Source organism: Ovis aries, chromosome 10 (genome assembly GCF_016772045.2).
Source record: "Ovis aries strain OAR_USU_Benz2616 breed Rambouillet chromosome 10, ARS-UI_Ramb_v3.0, whole genome shotgun sequence".
Classification (NCBI taxonomy): Eukaryota; Metazoa; Chordata; class Mammalia; order Artiodactyla; family Bovidae; genus Ovis; species Ovis aries.
The window spans coordinates 22992298-23014501 of NC_056063.1; the positions used below are offsets into that span (position 1 = coordinate 22992298).

Consider the following 22204-nt stretch of genomic DNA (forward strand, 5'->3'; position numbering starts at 1 on the left):
ACATATAACATGGTCTTACAGTGAGTGACATTTACAATAGGGCTCAAGTGTACGTATGCTGTCAAAAGACAGTGGTGAAAATGAATGTAAATTTTGGAATCGAAGATTGTATTTTAGATAAGACAATGGTTCCTAGATAAGACAAGTGGTTCCTAATCAGATAAAGTCACTTTAATTTAGAGAAGATAAGATAGCTATTAATAGTACTTAGAGAAGATAAAGCTATGATTCTGTTTTACCACTAATGGAAAACTAAATGTTAAAGAAGAATTTATGTTATTTACATTCAGAACAGGACATTTTACTAATTATGCCGTTCTGAGTATAATATAGAGTTGCTTTAAGTGCCATGGATCTCGAATACAGAAGGACTCAAAAAATACTTCTATTATAGACTTATACTGCTATATAAGCTGTGCGGGTGCAAATGTGTTTGTGTGTGTGTGTGTACAGTTACGCCTGGAAAAGAAAGGAAAAAGGAAATGACGGACCTCAAACTACAACATGTGTAATATGCAAATAATGACTCACATGGTGTGGAGGTTCACTTAGTCAACAAACAGAATACACACACACACATAAATACTACACTGTGTTCTAACTGAAATGAAGTATGACATGGGATGTAATGAGCACATTTAACCATTCCACTTACCTGATTGTGTGGTGGTAAAATTTGAGGAGGTTAGAAATTTTATATAATAAAACTGCCCCAGGTTCAGCAACTATTACTTGTTCAATTCGAACCTATTAAAACATGTGACAAAAAATTAAACATTTCTTAAAAGTGTAACTTTTTCTTCATTAATCACATGTGGTGCGAACAGCATTAAAGAGATTAAATTTCATGATTACAGAAATCACAAACTTCCTTCTAAATAAGTAATATCTGAATATTAAATCAGAGGATGGTAAAACAACACAAAAAATTTAACACAGGTATACTCTATGAACAAATGATCCATTACCTGCAGAATTTGGCTCAAGGCAACTGCTATCAGAAATAATCAATACAGTGAGATCATGCGGAGGTTTTTTAACCAGCATATAATGGAATTTTGTTCAGCACTAAACTGCAAAGCAGCTGTTACATGCCTCAAATTATCAGTAAAAAGGTACTGCTCTATGAACCAATAGTAAGGGGAAAAAAATGAAAAAAGTTTTACCTTTAAACAACTAAACTAAGTTTCTTTTAATATTAATTAGAGAACAGGAAAGTGGATGGATCTTGAGTTGGCTCCAACATATTTGTCTAATTATAATACTACCAGGGCAATATCTCAGATCTAGTTCAAAATTAACTTGAAATGCTCAAGATTAACTACTGGGAATCTTTCTAATTAAAACCCATCCTTCACTAATCCTTCCCTTACTTCACATTCAAAAAAAACAATTTAAACTACACTGAATGTGCTTGCTTACATATTACACTACATCTATGCTTAAGCTGCAGAAAACATTATGTCTTCTTGTTTCCTAATTAGATTCTAAACAGACATTGTATTTTCTATTCCTTTTACATCTCTGCAGCACTTGGCAGGATAATACACATGCAGGAGATGTTCAATAAACACTTTTGAAAGCATTTAGATTTTGGAGTATGTCGTAATACCAACAAATATGATCTGCTAAAATATTTTACATTATAAATACATGTAATAGTATACAAAAACCTTGCATAGAAAATTGGCAATGATTATTTTAAAATGAGTTTTATTATCCAACATTAATGTGTTAATTTGACAAAATTACAGCTCAAGTTGTTACTTCTTTAAACTCCAAATAAGGCAATAATTTAACCACATAACATATATTTGATATAATATATACAAAGTATTTTACCTTTAGAGGCCTGCACACACCCTCAGTGATATGGCCAACAACTTCTTGAATATTTTCTTCAACACCTACGGTTAATTATAACATAACTGAAATTTTTTTCATATTGCACTGTTTCACAGAAGTACAAAAAATCAACAAACACTAATACCTGTGATTAATGGCATTAATGATAAACATTTTAAATAAACTAACGGTATTTTATTAAGTTCAATATCTTTTAGGATATTACTAACTATATTAATATCTGAACCTAAAGCTCTATCAATTCATTTGACTGCTGATTAATAAAAAAGACTGTGAAATTAATTAACTGAAGGAGGTGATGAGTAGATGTATTAGGATCTGTTCCACAAACTCCTTACTCTAGGCAGACATACTAAGCACACAAACTGCAGGTATAAGATGGAAAACACACCTTACAATTTAATAGAAACACTGACATTTACTAATTACTGACCACTTGTCAAGGTCTGTACCGTGTACTTGGACATGTACAGCTTGTAACCACCTTCATTTTCACAAATGGAGAAACTGAAGTTTAGAAGAATTCATGCCATTCCCATGGAAGAACCTATTTCTAACTCCAATTATTTTCTTCCTGCCTCTTAATGCGGCCTCTCATGTATACTTTACTAACAGCTTTTAAGAAATACATTCTTTTAAACTCAGTTATTAGAGTAACAGAAAACAACTTTAAACAATGCAGACTGTGTGCCAATCTATCACAGACACTGAATCTAGTCTGAGTATCAGTGAGGAGGTTGAGTCCTGCACCCATTTGCACACCGGCCTCTCCTGGAAGGTGACCTGATGAATCAGCATGGTGTGGGGCTGCACCATGCAAGACAAGCAAAAGACACCCCCCACAACACGTCCCTTCCCTTCCCATCAAAACCAGAACATCTAAATTATCCACTAACTCCTTCTATCATAGGTATCTCAAGACAGTCACAACTAAAAAGACCAGAAATTCTGCAAACAGATGTTAGCAACTCAAAAATAATCATTTTTCTTCTTTGAAATTAAGACAAAAATTTTAAGTACATTCAGTACATAGGCAATTATTCAAAAAATTCTGAAACAGTCACATGAGAATGAAAAAAGGGGCCAAGTAGTATTAATAGAAAAGAAAGAAGTAGGAGCTTCAGGACCTTAAGAAAAGTCAACAAGCTTGTGTGCTTGTAGACAAAATGGAGACAACATCCCCTTTTGCCTTTAGAGGACAGTGCCGTACAAGATCTGAGACAACATACACCAGGCACTCCAGAGGCACCTCGAAAGGGGAGCAGAGGGGTCCTGGCTCACTAGGGAAGGCCCCAAGGGTCCGGTATAAAAATGTTATCAGTTGTGTCACAAAATGACAGTGATGGAAAAGAATTCACTAGAAAAGGGGAAACTAGAGAAAGGAAGACTAATTAGGCCGCTTACTGAATCACCTGGGGTGAAGAGTTTATTTCTATGAAAAAAACCAGCGAGAACAGAAACAGAGAGAGCCTGTGTGACGTGCTACATCTCAGATGAGCAGGAGCCGCCGGCTGACCCACCTTGTGTAGTTACATGCTTCAAAAGAGCTTCAAGGTGTTCTTTTTCAGAAGCGGTAGCTTGGTGGAGCCAAGCCAACATATCTCCTACGTATCTAATGGAAAAACTAAATGTTAGTGAAAATTTCCTTCAGAAAAACACTGAATACCCCAATACTGTCTGCTACTATACCTCAAAGGGTCATGGGAGTGCATTTCAATGGGTCTAGGGGTGCCTCCTGGGCCCCCTCTTGTAAGAGCATCAATGAATCCACGAACCACTGTACTTCTTCTGGCTGTTCCAAACTCATCTAAGGTATACCTAGAAGAGACAAGTTATTAACAAACAATTGTTTTTCTTCCTAATGGCTGTATCAAACTATTCATGCACTTTCTCAGATAAGCTATCTAACACTTTTTTTCACACAGTTCTCTCAAGCAATGCTGCTTTAAACAACAAAAAATATTTAATAAATAACTTTATCATAGTGATAATCGAATCCAAAGGTGCATGTTTTTATGTCTAAGAAGGAATGCAGGGATTTACAATCAGTAACAGAGGTTGTGGCAATAAAGGATAGAGCAGGGGATTTGGTAAAAGTAAAATTTGAGACAAGGTGGAAACCCTGAATCCTACAGGTTTCAGCGCCCACCCCTTGTCCAAAACATGACACTCCATTGCACACAGAAAGCCTAGTATATGGTTCTCAGAGGCTGGTTACAGTTAGAACTCTGCAATTCAAAATATAAGACTTTTCCTTCTACAGTAAAAAACTCTCACGTATATTATTACAACACCACCAAAATTTGTCCAAAGTATACCAAATACCACCAAAATATACTATTCATATGTAAAAGCTTATTTTGACTCCAATGTTAAACATATTACATGCTACTTGAATTTACTGGCCAGTTATGCATTAAGAGCAAATACTTTCTTTTACATATATTTACAAGTTATCAATTATAGTCGATGGGGCCAGAGGGAAGACTTTGAAGGCTGAGGAAATTTTTAGGGAAAAAAGACTTTGAACTGGAAGCTCAGACCATTTGGGGTCAAATGATAGGACGGCTTAAAGTTACCAAGAGTCCCGGTCTCCCTGACTAGAATCAGCCTTTGCTTCTCACTGTCGCCGCTTAAAGTTACCAAGAGTCCCGGTCTCCCTGACTAGAATCAGCCTTTGCTTCTCACTGTCGCCGCTATCGCCCAACTGAAAGTTCTGGTTTAAAGACACACAGGAAAACAAAATATATTTTCGTAGTCCCATGCCAGCAGATTCTAGATCCATGAACTTTTACATCTCTGAACAGTACTCTACTAAATGTTGAAAATTGTTTCATTACCCTACATATAAAGAAAAGTTACAAAAATTTCACCAAAGTTTGCAAAAGAATTTCTTAGGCTACACTGCTTTCTTTAATCTGCTACTGATTTCATGGAAAAAAGCCACATTTTTTTTTTTTAACAGAAGAAAGCTAGAAATGGGGCATATTTTTAAATGAAAGTGTAGTGAGGCAATCAATAGCAATAAATTGTTAGGACTCTGAGCCTTCTTAAAGGACTATGTACCAGTAACCAGATCATGGTTGTGTGTGGTTTTTGGTTTTAGTTAAAAGGAAATGGTTTTGAAATTCCACGCAGTGACATACCAGCAATACGTCAAGATGAAAATGCAGTTATCAAGCTAAGTTTTGCCAAAGTGCACAGCTGCTTTACATTCACTTTGTTTTTTAAACAAATTAGAACCAAGGTGCTTATTTCTATTTCTTCCCTCATGCTCTTAAAAACGTAAATGCTTAGGGTACAGAATGCCTTCCTTTAAAGACCATCAGTTCTATGAAGTGACTTGTGATCAGATTTATGACACCACAAAATTCACAAACTTTTTAAATAAGTAAAACTTATCTTCCCCTAGGGACCCAAATGACTGCATAATAAACAGAAACAATGTAACTTCTGTTTCTAGGACTATTCACTGTGACCACAAGTTATATTAAAAACCAGTGAATCCACTGGCATTTTAAATGCGGGGAGGGGCAATTTTAAAAGTCTGACAAACACTAGAATCTAATCTTTTTACTATAAAATATAAATAAACATTAATATTAATGTTAATTTTCCTGCAACAGATATAATTTGAAGCAAGAAGAGCATGAGCTGAAATGAGCCTTCAGTGGTTATCTGAAGACATGAAATCTCTTTTCCCAGAGACAAAAGAAAATTTCCTTGACCAAAAAGAGACTCTTTTCCAACAAAGGTCAAAAACTGAAAATGCAGGTTTACAAAAGTGAATGTCAAAATTATGTAAATATTCTAAAATGCCTCTAGTTAAAAAACCAATATCCCCAGTTTTTATGTTTATCCATAATAGAAAAGGAAAAATTCTGGTCAAAAAGCAAATAAAATGAAAAAATTTTGTCCAAAAAAAGTCAAAGAATAATGTAAAAGCCTCTCTAAGAAATGCAAGAAATAAAGAATGAAAAAAAATTAGCACTGTATATATTACTATATCCTTTAATAATTGACATGCTGAAGGTTTACCAGTGAAAAGAAGACAACATCAATTTGTCCATTTCTACTTGGAATAAATTTCTTTTTGAAAACACTTCTGTACTTGATGTATTAAAAGTTAATAATGCATTAGCATTCCAGTTATATAAGACCTAATAAAACCTGAGTATGACAATTTTCCCCAAAGACTTTAATAACTGACGTTTTCTTAAATGTGATACCTATACATTTGAGACTCAATAATGAAGAGTGAAGTGGCTCTACTTTATTTAAATCAAGTTCATATAGTGCCATCTGGTGGTTAACATAATACATTATAAAGTTTGTCCCTAAATTTAAGGAAACCACTGCTTTGAAAACAAGTGATTACTTAAGATGAAAGGCCAATTTTCTCTTTTTCAGCGTTGATCTTATGGTACTTCAGTTCAGTTCACTTGCTCACTCGTGTCCGACTCTGAGACCCCATGAATCGCAGCACACCAGGCCTCCCTGTCCATCGCCAACTCCCAGAGTTCACTCAGACTCACGTCCATCGAGTCAGTGATGCCACTGAGCCATCTCATCCTCTGTCACGCCATTCTCCTCCTGCCCCCAATCCCTCCCAGCATCAGAGTCTTTTCCAATGAGTCAACTCTTCACGTGAGGTGGCCAAAGTACTGGAGTTTCAGCTTTAGCATCATTCCTTGCAAAGAAATCCCAGGGCTGATCTCCTTCAGAATGGACTTGGATCTCCTTGCAGTCCAAGGGACTCTCAAGAGTCTTCTCCAACACCACACTTCAAAAGCATCAATTCTTCGGTGCTCAGCCTTCTTCACAGTCCAACTCTCACATCCATACATGACTACTGGAAAAACCATAGCCTTGACTAGACGGACCTTAGTCGGCAAAGTAATGTCTCTGCTTTTGAATATGCCATCTAGGTTGGTCATAACTTTTCTTCCAAGGAGTAAGTGTCTTTTAATTTCATGGCTGCAGTCACCATCTGCAGTGATTTTGGAGCCCCCAAAAATAAAGTCTGACACTGTTTCCACTGTTTCCCCACCTATTTCCCATGAAGTGATGCTAAAAGTTTCCTTCTCCCGCATTCAGCATCCAAGTGTTTAACCATCCATACTGCACTATGGCCCCCATCCCCTGTGTGTCCTGTGAAGATACATCTTCTTTGCCTATTTCAGTTATATTGTCTCTCAAGCATTTTGCTTTGCTGTCAGGTAGGCCTTAAATACACTTCTCTTTAGCTAAAAATTTTCCACTTTATCTCCTTTCAAAATAAAAATAATAGCCAGTACTTTGTGATGAGTAAAGCATGATGTTCAACACCTTATGAGAACATTCCAATTTTAATCTTCACAACAAGCCAGCAAGACAAGCACTATTTTCATCCTCATTTCACAGCTCAAGAAAACTGAAGCCTATAAAGGTATGTGGGTTCATCAAAAAATCCAAAAAAAAAAAAAAAACACACACACACACAAACACACACCCAGTCTAACTCAGAGCCCACCATTTAAACCGTTATGCAATACTGCTCCTTTCCAAGTGTTGATCGAGAAATCAAAACTTAGAAAAAATACATTTATACAGTAGAAGTCAGCTGACCTTTTCAGAGGCCCAAAATACATGAAGACCTTTTTAAAAAACAATTAACCTTGTGAACAAATATGAATCTGTAGACACTGTTACACATCATTGAACAAGCACCAAATGTTTCAGGTACTATAATTATAACCAAACACCCATACCTTACAGTGAAAAAACTGGGAAAGAAATTTCGAAGACGCTCAGATCCGCTGAGCTGACGGTCAACAATGAGCATCAGCTTATCCCAGGAACCTGCACAACATGCAGATCTATGTGATCCAGCTCCCGCTACTGACTCAGCAACCAGCTTCTGCGAGTCCCCAGAGGAGCACGTTCCTCCTCAACCCATGCACTAGCACTGCTGTTCCCTAAATCTGGGATGTCCTCTCCTCCCTTTTCATCTTGGAAAATGCTTGTTAACCTTCAGAACTCACTTTATACCTACTTCCCGGAAGAAACTTTCTCTAATGTACACCCCTTTCCCCACCACCAACTACTCGAGCCACAAAGCACTTGAGACTTGACTTTTAGAAAAGCACTTAATGTATACATTAAAGCTGATTTGTTTACATCTGGTTCCATAAAGTAAAGCAAGTTGAAGGCGATGTTTTATTGATGGTAAGCGTGCCACACTTGGAACTGCACTTAACATACAGTGAGTACTCAATAAGTAACACTGGGGTGTGATTATTGTATATATCTGTCAAGTCCCATCATTTGTGTTCTAAAATCTTATTACAGGACAAGTAATGTTCTAATCAGAAAACAGAGTTACAAGGAAATCTTCTAAAAATATAGAATCATATAGAAGACATGACTCAGAGCAGGACTGAATCCATGAGTTCTCTGGCTTTCTGTTTCCCGAATTTTAACTCCCTACATGGTCTTCCCATGTTCACACTATTCCAGACATTAAGAATGAAACAGGATTTGAAGGAATGGATAAAAAGATGTGGGACATGTATACAAGGGACTATTACTCAGCCATTAAAAGAACGAAATAGTGCCATTTGCGGCAACATGGATGGACCTAGAGTGTCATACTGAGTCAAGTAAGCCAGACAGAGAAGGAGAAATAGCATATGACAACCTGCGTATGTGGAATGTAAAAACAAATGATAACAGATGAACTCACTTACAAAACAGAAAGATGCACAGACTTAGAAAATGAACTTATGGTTGATGAAGGGGAAGGGGTCGTTAGGGAGTTTGAGAAGGTCATATACTCGTTGCTATATTCAAAACGGATAACCAACAAGGACCTACTGTACAGCACATGGAACTCTACTCAGTGTTATACGCAAACCTGGATGAGAGGGAGGCCTAGGGGAGAACGGATACATGTATATGTATGGCTGAGTCCCTTCCCTGTTCTCTTGAAACTAACACAGTATTGTTAATTGGCTATACCCCAATACAAACTAAAAAGTTTAAAGACTGAAGACAAAAAAAGGACTTGAAAAGTAAAAGAAAACTAAAACACAGAAAAATAAAAAATATATGTTAATAATGCATGAAGTTCTTATCCAAAGCATTATCACATAGCACCTGGCTGCCATAACTTACAGGATTAAAAACCTGAACTCTTTCTTTTCTGGAATCCTACTAATGGAATTCTAATTTTAAATCTTCTTTTCTCATCTCTGGGTAATTATTATTTATTAGTCTATTTGACTTCCACCCCTCCAGGGCAGTGTTAATACAGGAGTTTTAGTTACATACAATTCCAAGGTAATTAATGAGATGGCAGAATGCGGGAAAGACCTTAACCTCTGAATAAATAAGAGACAGTCTAGATATTGGGACATCTTGGTTTTTATATGTGTGTTGCATTCTATAGCATTAATATGCTATTAGGCAGATGCTCCAGTGGTACCCAGATGAAATAAAAATATCACTGTAAATTATTATATTGCTCAAATTATTGCATATAAATTTGATTAACACTGAAATTCAATATAAATTACCAAAGGAAAAGCAAATCTGCTTTTTTATTAATTAGGAAAAAGTCACTCACTTATATAAGACAGGTCTGTCCTGCAGGGCTTCCATTGCCTGAGTCAGTACTGGAGATACGTCACATGATTCTTGTGTCAAGGTTCTGCATTCACCTGAAAAAGAATTAACCTTGTAATACTTGTTAAAATACAATTAGGCCTTTATTATGTCCACTGAACAACCAGAGTCTAAATACCACATTTAAAAAATGCTTGGAAAAGCCTAGAGAACATACCAATAAAAAACTAGTTAATGCTGCTAAACTAAACATTCAAGCTTAAATATCTATTTAACTTCAATAGACCATATCTGCTATATGGTATACAACACATTTTATTATTATAAGAAACTAGAGTTCTGAAGAAACCAATCAATGAACAAACATACACTAAATAACTGCTATGCTGCTGCTGCTGCTGCTACTGCTGCTGCTGTGTCGCTTCAGTCGTGTCTGACTCTGTGCGACCCCATAGACAACAGCCAGCAGAATCCCCCGTCCCTGGGATTCTCCAGGCAAGAACACCGGAGTGGGTTGCCATTTCCTTCTCCAATGCATGAAAGTGAAAAAGTGAAAGTGAAGTCACTCAGTCGTGTCCAACTCTTAGGGACTCCATGGACTGCAGCCTACCAGGCTCTTCCGTTCATGGGATTTTCCAGGCAAGAGTACTGGGGTGGGGTGCCATTGCCTTCTCCGAATAACTGCTATACACACAGTAATGTCAAAAAGGGAAGGGAATACTAAATATTCATCACCAGTTCTTTACCCCAGGGGCAATCTTTAAGCAGTTTGCTAGATGTTTATATGTGTAACTAATACATACTAGTAAAATTATATCTACTATTCTATCTACAAAATACTGATTAAATGTCTACTCTGTTCAAAAAACAGGACATGTTCAGAAATTCCCAACCTTTGCTAGGTGAAGACCTCATGTTCCTTTGTTTTTAACAGGTAATTCTACTAACACACTATTGAAACATTTTAAAACAAAACTAAATACATAAACCACTTGTGGTAGGCAAAATAATGGTCCTCCCAAGATCCCTAATCACCCAAACCTGTGAATATGTTATCTTATGAAGCAAAAGAGACTTTGCAGATGGAATTAATGGGATGGACCTTCAGGTCAGTTCAGTTCAGTTGCTCAGTCATGTCCTACTCTTTGCGACCCCATGAACCGCAGCATGCCAGGCCTCCCTGTCCATCACCAACTCCCAGAGTCCACCCAAATCCATGTCTATTGAGTTGGTGATGCCATCCACCCATGTCATCCTATGTTGTCCCCTTTTCCTCCTGCCCTCAATCTTTCCCAGCATCAGAGTCTTTTCAAATGAGTCAGCTCTTGGCATCAGGTGCCCAAAGTATTGGCATTTTAGCTTCAACATCAGTCCTTCCAATGAACACCCAGGACTGGTCTCGTTTAGGATGGACTGGTTGGATCTCCTTGCAGTCCCAGGGACACTCAAGAGTCTTCTCCAACACCACAGTTCAAAAGCATCAATTCTTCAGTGCCCAGCTTTCTTTATAGTCCAACTCTCACATCCATACATGACCACTGGAAAAACCATAGCCTTGACTAGACAGACCTTTGTTGGCAAAATAATGTCTCTGCTTTTTAATATGCTGTCTAGGTTGGTCATAACTTTCCTTCCAAGGAGTAAGTGTCTTTTAATTTCATGGCTACCATCACCATCTGCAGTGATTTTGGAGCCCCCAAAAAAAGTCAACCACTGTGTCCACTGTTTCCCCATCTATTCCCATGAAGTGATGGGACTGGCTGCCATGATCTTCGTTTTCTGAATGTTGAGCTTTAAGCCAACTTTTGCACTCTCCTCTTTCACTTTTATCCAGAGACTCTTTAGTTCCTCTTCACTTTCTGCCTTAAGAGTGGTGTCATCTGCATATCTGAGGTTATTGATATTTCTCCTGGCAATCTTGATTCCAGCTTGTGCTTCCTCCAGCCCAGCGTTTCTCATGATGTACTCTGCATAGAAGTTAAATAAGCAGGGTGACAATATACAGCCTTGACGTACTCCTTTTCCTATTTGGAACCAGTCTGTTGTTCCATGTCCAGTTCTAACTGTTGCTTCCTGACCTGCATACAGGTTTTTCAAGAGGCAGGTCAGGTGGTCTGGTATTCCCACCTACTTCAGATTTTTCAACAGTTTATTGTGATCCACACAGTCAAAGGCTTTGGCATAGTCAATAGAGCAGAAATAGATGTTTTTCTGGAACTCTCTTGCTTTTTCCATGATCCAGCGGATGTTGGCAATTTGATCTCTGGTTCCTCTGCCTTTTCTAAAACCAGTATAAACATCTGGAAGTTCATGGTTCACGTATTGCTGAAGCCTGGCTTGGAGAATTTTAAGCATTACTTTACTAGTGTGTGAGATGACCTTAAATTAGGGACATTTTCCCAGATCACTTAAGTGGGTCCAAGGTAATCATCTAGGTCTTAAAAGTGGAAGAGGCTAGCAGAAAAGTCAGAGATATGAGATGGAAGAAGAGACAGGAAAGATTCAAAGTGAGAAAGCGACTCCATCTACCACTGCTGGCTTCAAAGATGGAGGAAGGGGCCACAAGCCAATGCAGGCGGCCTCTAGAAGCAGGAAAACCCTGTAACAGCCGGCAAGGAAACTCAGAGCTCAGTCCTCAGACTCAAAGAACTAAGTTATGCTAAAAAAGTGAATAAGCAAGGCAACAGATTACTCCCTAGAGGCTCCAGAAATGCACATCTTTTCATTTTAGCATGGTGACTTCTGACTACAGAACTATAAAATGATAAACTTATGTTTTATTTTAAGCCGTTAAGATTGAGATAAATTTGTTACAGCAGCAACAGAAAATTAATTAATCGTAATGATTATATTAACAACAAGGGATGTCTAATCAACCTTAAGATAATCTGGGGCACAAATACTGACTTTATTATTTTTTCATTTCCATCCTTAATCATATATAGTACCTGTATTATAGTACTTATGAGGCAAACACAAGTTACAGTATGTTCAAATTTTTTGATTACTAAGATCAAAATATGTTATCAAATAAATACTAAGTGAAATAAAATCAAGCATTCATGAATCTAGACTGCATCAAGGAAACCACTTACTTTGAGCCCACCGGTAAAGTCTTTCATAAGATGTTTCTTGAAGCAAGGCCATTTGCTCCATAATTTCTAAGCTAAAAAAATTAAAGATTATAATTAAAAGTTTTAGCCAATAGCTAAATCTAAGAATCTATTTTAATTACAGAATGATTTCGTTATACCCTGTTAACTTTTTATCATTTTGTAGAATACTTTTTTTTATAATTTTTTAATCATTAAATAAATGTTGCCAAGTTTTAATACCATCACTTAGACACTCAACTGCTGTTTTACACTAAACATCAGGGTATAACTTCCTCTTTATCCAAAGACACATGAAGATTAAACTTCTATTTTACATAATGCCATACACTTTAGGAATCTGGAAAATCTTTAAAATTTTGCAAATACAAGTGGCAACACAGTCATGAACTGAAAAGGCTACTCACCCTGCTGTTTGTTGGTTTGTACGCAAGAGAACTTTAACATCATTATGAATCTGTTTTACTCTTCCCAGTGCCTTGAAAAAATCCTTTAAAATTAAGAATGTAAATTTAAAGTTTCCATGTTTTCAGGTAAAACTGTATTGCTCTAAATTGAAATATCACAACAAAAGAAAAAGAAATTATTCTACCTACTCTAATGAAGCCTTCCTTATACTGATCTCAACTTTCTCTAAATTTTTATAAAATGTATAATAGATATTTAGTGAAGTGAAAGTTGCTCAGTCACATCCCCCAGACTCTTTGTGACCCCACAGACTATACATGAAATTCTTCAAGCCAGAATACTGGAGTGGGTAGCCTTTCCCTTCTCCAGGGGATCTTCCCAACCCAGGGATCAAACCCAGGTCTCCCACATTGCAGGTGAATTCTTTATGAGCTGAGCCACCAGGGAAGCCCATTATTCACATTTTAATACATACATTAATTCGATGTCTAGTATATGCCAAACAGTGTACTAAGATGCGGAGATAAAAAGTTTTAAAAGACAAAATCTCTGTCTTCAAGACATATACAGTTTTGTGAAAGAGTAATATAAACCTGAAGATTGTAACATAAAGAAAAACACGCTATGTATTACATATCCAAGATGTAGAAAACCCAGGATGGCTTCATCATCACAGGAGGTGATGGTTTCTGTGTCTATCATATACCCTTTCTTGGCCCCTCATCCAGGAGCGGAATGCAAAGTTGGATGTATAAACATACACAAGTTGACCAATGCTGAACTCCCAGCTTTTTTTCCCTCTGTAAAAAGGTACTGGAGCCTTAGTTTCCAGATAGCCACAAATAGTGTTCCAACCATGAAAAGTAGCTGATGAGTTATTTTTCTTTGATGAATAAAAAAATTTTTTAATGTTTTAAAATCCCTAATACTGTTGATTATTTCTGCTGAGGCGGGGGGAGGGAAGGTGTGATGTCACATATTTAAAAAGCACAAAGTTCCTCAAACTATAAAGGCAATAAATACCTATAGGCAAGGTACCTACAATTCTCTCACCTACTTAACACCCTACACTCAAGGGACGGGTTCCATCCCAGCCCAGGCAGTAAGATAACAGTGACATCTATCAAGAGTCACTCAGGAAGCCCCCGACCCTGGCCCTCCTCAGGAACTCTTCCTGCCCTCAGACCCCAGGCACAAGTTTGCAGTTCCTCCCAGTTAGGACATTAAAAGATTCTTATCAAGAAAAACTGAGTATCTTCAAGGGGAAAAAAAGAGGAATGATAATTTTCCTTGTTGTTTAGCGTTTTGAGAGGCTTTATAGCTTGAAGTTTTGGAAAGAATGGCATGGGTTCAGAAAAGAATCAGATGAAAAGGTAAGGAGTTTCTAATCTCAGGAAAGACCAAAAGTTGTGACAGGACATGTGATCATTGCAACATCACTGCAATGTAAACAGAACACGCCATATAACTGCACTGTAAGGCGGAAGAAAAGAGAACATATATGTGCGGGGAGAAAGGAGCCCTGGAAGGAGAGGCTAATCACTCTTAGCCCATGGTAGCTCATCCATAGAAAATAGTTAACATCGATATCCAAAGCATACTCCTTTTCACCAGAGGTCCAGAATACAGAATCTACAAAAGAAGCAATTAACAAGATTAAAAATGGTTGCCAAAGGACTTAGAGATGGAAAGGAGTGGAATAGGTGATGAGGTGATGTAGGCTTTCCTTATAAGCCTTTTTGTACTCTGACTCCTAAAAAACAAAAAAGAAGTACACGTACTGCTTTGAAAAAAATAAGATAATTTAAAATCTGTACCTTAAATTGCTCACCTTAAAAACATTTTTAAATCAAAAAAATTTCAGGTGGTAAAATAAAGCCTTAAAAAAGAGTGATTTCTGTATAACATCTGTAACTGCTGTGCTTTAAGTGATTTCAACAGAAAGCAAAGTACCTCAGTGATGGGTCCTTCTCTTGTACCTCGGAGAAGACTCATTTCGTCAGAAGTCAGCTGGAACTTGGATAAGAAGGCATCTGCCACTTGTGCTCTTATTTCTAATCTTTGACTGCAATATTTTTAAAAAGGCAACAGAAAATCAAGCACATTATGCATTTTACATAGCTTTAAAACAAGTTACATCTCTCATAACTTTTAAGACAAAGACGTGAAACTGTCTCAGTATCTTCAGAAGCCTCATTTCTATTTCAAATATTAGCAGCTCATGAAGCACGGAGGTGATCAATTAGCTGATATTGTCCTGCCTCTGCAGAGGGCACAGTAAGAGGCCACAGTAAAATGATGAACTAACCTTTATGCAAAAGGAGAAATAAGTTCATGAATGGTACAGGCAATACAAATCCTTAGCCACTTATATGTATGTGAATAGTTCACCTTATGGTAACAAAGTTGTAAGAGAGACATAAGCCAATTAATTTCTTCTCAGTCACTAAAAAGTTCTAAGCCTTTGAAGCTTGTACATGAAGTACACAAGAAATCAAAATTCAAGCCTATTATTTACTTTAGGTTAGAAATTGAAGTCAAGAACTCATCTAGTAATTCTTCATTAATCCAAAAAAAAAAAAACCACTCCTCCATTTTGTCTTCCCACTTTTTCTGCACACTATCATAACAAACAAACAAAAATCACCTTTTCAGATTATATTATCTGAGTGCAGCCAAGTTAGACTAGCTGGCAATTAGGAAAAGCACATTTGAGTCTGCAGTTAGACCTGCAGGGCTGAGTTGGGCCACAATCTAACGGCAAGTCAGGAATACAAACCACATGAGCAGAAATTCAACATTCCTGCCTTCTAGATTTGAGATGTGAAGACACACAAATAAAACTAAAGTGTTTCACTAGGAGTATTCACAGGGCAGTAATATTCTCCAATTTCAAAATACTCAAATGAAACTGAACAAACACTATCTGAACAGACAGAACAACGCATGCCATCTTTGTTTTGTTTGGACTCTTGGGTTTCCAGGTTTAAGTTCACTATGTCAACTGCTACCGACGAATGACAAGAGCTAAAAAGAAAAAGCCCTCCAGGTGGCAGTAATGCTCTATTTTTCTCAAATGACAATGCAAAGCACCTACTTAAATCTATACGGATTTAAAAAACCTATGTCCTTAATTATCTTATTAAGTACGATATCTACAAGTTACCTTAACATGTTTTGTTTTATACTTTTAGAAGCTCAAATCATTATCATACAGCATTTAAATTAATGATAACACTTCATAAAATTCTTTGAGACTGTACAAATTAACCGTTTCAATGAAAATCTTTCAGGAGTTTCTTTTGGATCTATCTTCACAGTCAATTTACTGTGCATAAAGGAAAATTAACCTCTTTAGTTTACTTTTTCATTATGTTTTAACTGAATCTAGTACAGTTGACCCTTAAATAATGTGTGGGTCAGGGACTCCTACCCTGCCCTGTACAGAGGAAAATCTGCATATACTGTTACAGCCAGCCCTCTGGAGTAGAAGCTCCAACCCACTGTGGAATGTGTAGGACTACAAAAAAAAAAAAAACATATATAAGTGGACCTGTGCAGTTCAAACCTGTGTTGTTCAAGGGTCAGCTGTTAATTCAGTATGCACACATACTGACTGAGAGAAAATACACCACATTAACAGTAGCTATGTCTAGGTGGTGACGTTACATCTAATTGCAATTTTCTTCAAGTTTTATACATGTAAATAAAAGGAGAAGAAGAAAAACATGATTTTTGCTTGCCTTCTCCTAACCTTTCACAGGGCAGTGAAAGAATATGTATCACATATGTTTTGGATTTTCACATGTATATTTGGGCAAAATAAATTGCTTTTATATTTGTATGTAAACTGTAATATCAAAACCTAAGTTACAGTAAGTACTTTATAGCAAATAACACAATCAAAATAAAAACTATTAAATAATAAAAAAAGAATGAGAACATAAGCAACACAGCTGAGGAAACCTATCTAATTAAGTACAGAAAAGCTTCTGTTTCCAGTCGCCAAAGTCAATGAAGAAACAAGATGTACTACACATCTCTGTCTAAAAAGCGGAGAGGGACATGGAGGGCAGTGCTCCTTGAGGTGTGTCAGGAAGTGTGTTCAGCACTCAATATAAATCACTTATCCATCACAACCACCCTGTGATGTAGCTTATTATTCCTTTTTTTCAGATGTGATAACTGAACCTGAAGGAGTTAACAAATAACTCATGTAAGATTAAAAATCTAATGAGCTCTTACCTACGATTTAGATTAGAATTCAGCTCTTCAAGGTCTACATCCTTTCCACTGTAACATACTACACCTCAAAGAAAAACATGAACATTCACGAGAGAGAAATTTGGCTGATGGGCCTTTCCAAGAGACCAAAAAAATACATCATAAATAGTGATTTCGCCAATATTAAAAACAAAGTTCATATATATTCACTCAAAATCACATACTGAATCTACAATGTGTTTTGCACTGAGACATAAAGAGAGAATAAGAGGCTGTCACTGTTCTAAAGGAGCTCAGCTTTGTAGGAAAGAGACTCAATCAAACCAACAATTAGTTACAAGAGATTGTACTACATACTAAAGACGGCAAGAGAAAGATTTAACTCAGGCCAGGAGAAGGCAATGGTACCCCACTCCAGTACTCTTGCCTGGAAAATCCCATGGACGGAGGAGCCTGGTGGGCTGCAGTCCATGGGGTCGCTAAGAGTTGGACACGACTGAGCGACTTCACTTTCACTTTTCACGTTCATGCACTGGAGAAGGAAATGGCAACCCACTCCAGTGTTCTTGCCTGGCGAATCCCAGGGATGGGGGGAGCCTGGTGGGCTGCCGATTATGGGGTCGCACAGAGTCGGACACGACTGAAGTGACTTAGCAGCAGCAGCAGAAAGGGTTTGAATAAGCTTTGTATACAGGATTGGTGATCTGTTACTCTCTTGGTTTGAGACATAATTTTCAATTGAATCCACACTTGTTCTCATGTCAGCCAACAAAAGCATAAGAGAAAAATTCACAGGTGGGTCTCTAACCGCAAGGAAACTTCTCTTTCAAAAGATGTGTTGTGATACTAAAAACATTCTGATGCTCAAGGCACATGCTTAGTTCTGAATACAGAAATTCAACACCTGCTTTTCCTTAGAGTGGACTGCTCTGTGAAGCCAACCATCTCTTCAGCATAGTGTGCAATTTTCCTCACCATGGTCCATGCACCAATGGGAAAGAGATGTGTGGTGATGGAACAGTTCCGTACCTTGACAGTAGCAGCGTACATAATCATTAAGTTAAAAATAAAAGGCAATTGTGAAAAGATAATAAAATTACTAAAAAATTTAAAAATCTACTGCTTGTTTAAAAGAGCAGTCAGTTTTGAATGATATAGCAAACAAACAATACATCACTTCCAAAAAGGGATAATCTCAGTCCCAGCTATTAATGTTCCTAAACACTGATTTGCTTTTTACTCTTGGATAATAGCTTAAAACCTCATATTTTGTATCACTTTTTAATCACTTTTTTGATTATTTTAACTCTGCTTTGAAGTTATTTATAGTTTTATGAGTTATCTCAAAATTGATGAAGAAGTGATTATATAAAGAAAAACTTACCTTTCAGCTTGAAGTTTAGTAGTTTTTACTATTAAATCCTGAGTCTGTTCCTTTGCTGCCTAAAATTATAAACATATCTAATATTAGCACATTTCAATTTTATTATACTTCAGAAAACTAACACTGCCAATTACTGGAGTTCAACAGCAAATGAGATCACACTCCAGAACTCAAAGATATAAAAAAGGCCCCCAAAATTGAAACAGATGTTTTAAGGCTCACATACTACATTTAAGAACTCACCCAGGCAGAAAACAACACAATATTGTAATTATCCTCTAATGAAAAATAAATAAATTTTAAAAAAGAAGAACTCGGAATTCTCAATACACACATAATGCTAAGGCTTACAAGAAAGAAAAAGGTGTCACCATGATGGAAATGAAGACCATGGCATCTGGTCCCATCACTTCATGGGAAATAGATGGGGAAACAGTGGAAACAGTGTCAGACTTTATTTTTGGGGGCTCCAAAATCACTGCAGATGGTGACTGCAGCCATGAAATTAAAAGATGCTTACTCCTTGGAAGAAAAGTTATGACCAACCTAGATAGCATATTCAAAAGCAGAGACATTACTGTGCCGACTAAGGTCCGTCTAGTCAAGGCTATGGTTTTTCCTATGGTCATGTATGGATGTGAGAGTTGGACTGTGAAGAAAGCTGAGCGCCGAAGAATTGATGCTTTTGAACTGTGGTGTTGGAGAAGACTCTTGAGAGTCCCTTGGACTGCAAGGAGATCCAACCAGTCCATTCTGAAGATCAGCCCTGGGATTTCTTTTGGAAGGAATGATGCTGAAGCTGAAACTCCAGTACTTTGGCCACCTCATGCGAAGAGTTGGCTCATTGGAAAAGACTCTGATGCTGGGAGGGATTGGGGGCAGGAGGAGAAGGGGACGACAGAGGATGAGACGGCTGGATGGCATCACTGACTCGATGGACGTGAGTCTGAGTGAACTCCGGGAGTTGGTGATGGACAGGGAGGCCTGGCGTGCTGCGATTCATGGGGTCGCAAAGAGTAAGACACGACTGAGTGACTGAACTGACTGAACTGATGCTTTTTAGTGAAACAGAGGCACTGGCAGGGCCAGTGAAGGATGGAAAACATGGCTTCAGTTATGGATGTGCTGAACTACCAGGAAATCTCTGAATGAAGTTGTAAGTTAAGTCACTGATACTCAATATACAAAAAATACCCCTCATAGAGGGTTCTGGTGAAGATTAGAGATAGCCCCATCTACAAGACAGAGTGCTGTTCCTGACCAAGTCATACTAAGCAATCCTCTCTACCCTGAACCAGAGCTGAAAGGATCAGGAATGAAAACTTGATGAAAAGGTATTTCAAAGACTAGGAAACCATTTATAAGGTGAACTGAAACAAACAAGTGTACCAATGAGATTCTCTCTCAGTGACCTGAACTGGGCAATACTGTAAGATAAGAGTCAGTAATGAGAGGAGAAACAAGTCAGTGGTTGGAGACAGGTAGAGACATAAAGGCATTAAACGAATCAGAAGTATGTAGATCAATGCTAACTCTGCAGCCAAACTAGGGGTTTAGACTGCTTTAATAAATGGCCCTACACTTACAGACATTTTCCTGAGATATTTTTTAGAGTGAGTATAAATCATAATTAAGCTGGGTCTTCATTGGGCATAGCTTTAGTCTGAAAGTTTCCTAAGGCTTTCTACTAAGGAATTTATTTCTGCTGCATTTGTGGAATATTATGGAATTCAAAAGTATATCAAAACTTCACACAGTTATCTCTATACTGGCAAGATCGAAATACAAAAGTTTCTGGAGTTAACTGCACAATGTTAGTAAACCATCACTGAAGAAACACGAAGAGAGTTATAATTTTTAAAAATTTACATTCGAACTTACTACAGGGCATGATGTATCAGATATCCACACATTCTGTAGACTTATCTAGCAATTTCTGAAAGTTTACTCTGTTATCAGGAACTAGGTTAAAATGCAGTCAGTATACTGGACCTGTAGGCGACTTGTCATATCTTTACAACAGCTGCTCATTGCTTGAACATCTTCATGTATGCTTTCAAGCTCCTGAAAAGGAAAAAAGTAACATTAGATATAGTTAAAGCATTAGATAAAGAAATTTCTCTTATTTTAGCCAAATCTTTATTTTTGTTCCATGATATTCTTTTGCCAAAGCATGACAAAAGATTCTGTATTTAAGACTGAAAATGATGAAAAAGAATAACGCCTAGAATAGGAAAAGATATTTTTAAAAACTAGCATATTTTTTTTAGAAAGGGTCTGATTAATAGGAAAATGGAAAATTTTTAAGAATATGAATACATGTTTATTCATATTCTCATACTAAGAATTTATCGTAAGAAATTAATCAAATAAGTGTGCGACAATATATGTAAGAGATGATCAACAGAGTTGCCTAAAACAAATGACAAGTGTGAAACATTTCCAACCACACAATGGAAATCTGTGCATCCATTAACAATGATAATATCTATGCACACACGTGTGTGTTATTATGGAAAGATGTCTATATAAGGCTAAAAAAGGGCTTATAAAACACATAGAACACCTCCCCATGCTTTTTTTCAGAAAAATACACATATATGTGTGCAGAAGAACACAAGGAAAGTCCTGAAGGACCACACAATAAAATACTGAGATTATTTTTGTGTAATAGAATCATAAGTAATAGTTCTATTTCTGACCTTACTGTTTATCCTAAACAGCTTCGAAGTGAATAGGAGAATGATTTCAAAATAGCAATAAATATCAGCAACAGCAAACAGATACAAATAGGCAAACTAATCTATTTCCTTAAATCTCACTGTATAATCTAATGAGACTAGCACTATATTATTAGCCAACTAGGTCAAGAATAACTTATTCCTAACATTTACTTTAGCAAATGGCAACCCTTTCCAGTATTCTTGCTTGGAAAATCCCATGGACAGAGGAGCCTGGTGGGCTACAGTCCATGGGGCTGCAAAGAGTTGGACACGGCTGAGGGACTAAGCATGCACTATAGTATACCGAATGAATCTGACTTGTAAATAATATAGTATCACTCATGGACATAAATATGTTTGACAAGCTTCAGTCCACTGCAGTCATTCTTCCTGATCCACAAATCATCCTATCTTTGACCAGTGGAAACCCCTTAACTTAGCTCCACAGTCCTTTTGACACTTCCCAGTAGTCTTGTATGGCTTCCTCGCTTTGGTACTTCTTTTCAGTGGGAAATGGTGTCTGAAGAGTACACTTTAGACGTGCTCATCACTACTATCCCTCCCTAGTTTTATGAACACTACCAAACTTCCCTTTTAACCTTCCAGATTATTAGACTTCAGCCAATGAAATCCTACTGCACAGTTAAAAAGTCTACACTGGACTTCCCTGGTGGTCTATGGTTAAGAATCTGCCTGCCAGTGCAGGGAAAACAGGGTTCAATCCCTGGTCTGGGGAGATCCCACAGGCAGCAGAACAACGAACCTCATGCACCACGACTACTGAAGCCTGAGCACCTAGAACCTGTACACTGCAATGCAGAGTAGCTCCTACTCATCGCAACCAGAGAAAGCCCACGTGAAGCAACGAAGACCCAGCGCAG

General features: G+C 37.3%; 1 protein-coding gene across 1 annotated transcript in view; it reads right to left on the reverse strand.

Annotated features, from left to right (window-relative positions):
* Positions 1-22204, reverse strand: part of COG6 (component of oligomeric golgi complex 6) — a 60895-nt gene that overhangs the window by 34730 nt on the left and 3961 nt on the right. The window contains exons 3-12 of the mRNA XM_004012096.6: positions 20593-20664; positions 18601-18659; positions 14946-15057; positions 12992-13074; positions 12567-12637; positions 9473-9566; positions 3556-3684; positions 3387-3478; positions 1843-1907; positions 656-747 (exon numbers count right to left, since the gene is read on the reverse strand). Of these exons, the coding sequence (XP_004012145.3) occupies positions 656-747; positions 1843-1907; positions 3387-3478; positions 3556-3684; positions 9473-9566; positions 12567-12637; positions 12992-13074; positions 14946-15057; positions 18601-18659; positions 20593-20664 (869 nt within the window). The remainder of the gene's footprint in view (positions 1-655; positions 748-1842; positions 1908-3386; positions 3479-3555; positions 3685-9472; positions 9567-12566; positions 12638-12991; positions 13075-14945; positions 15058-18600; positions 18660-20592; positions 20665-22204) is intronic.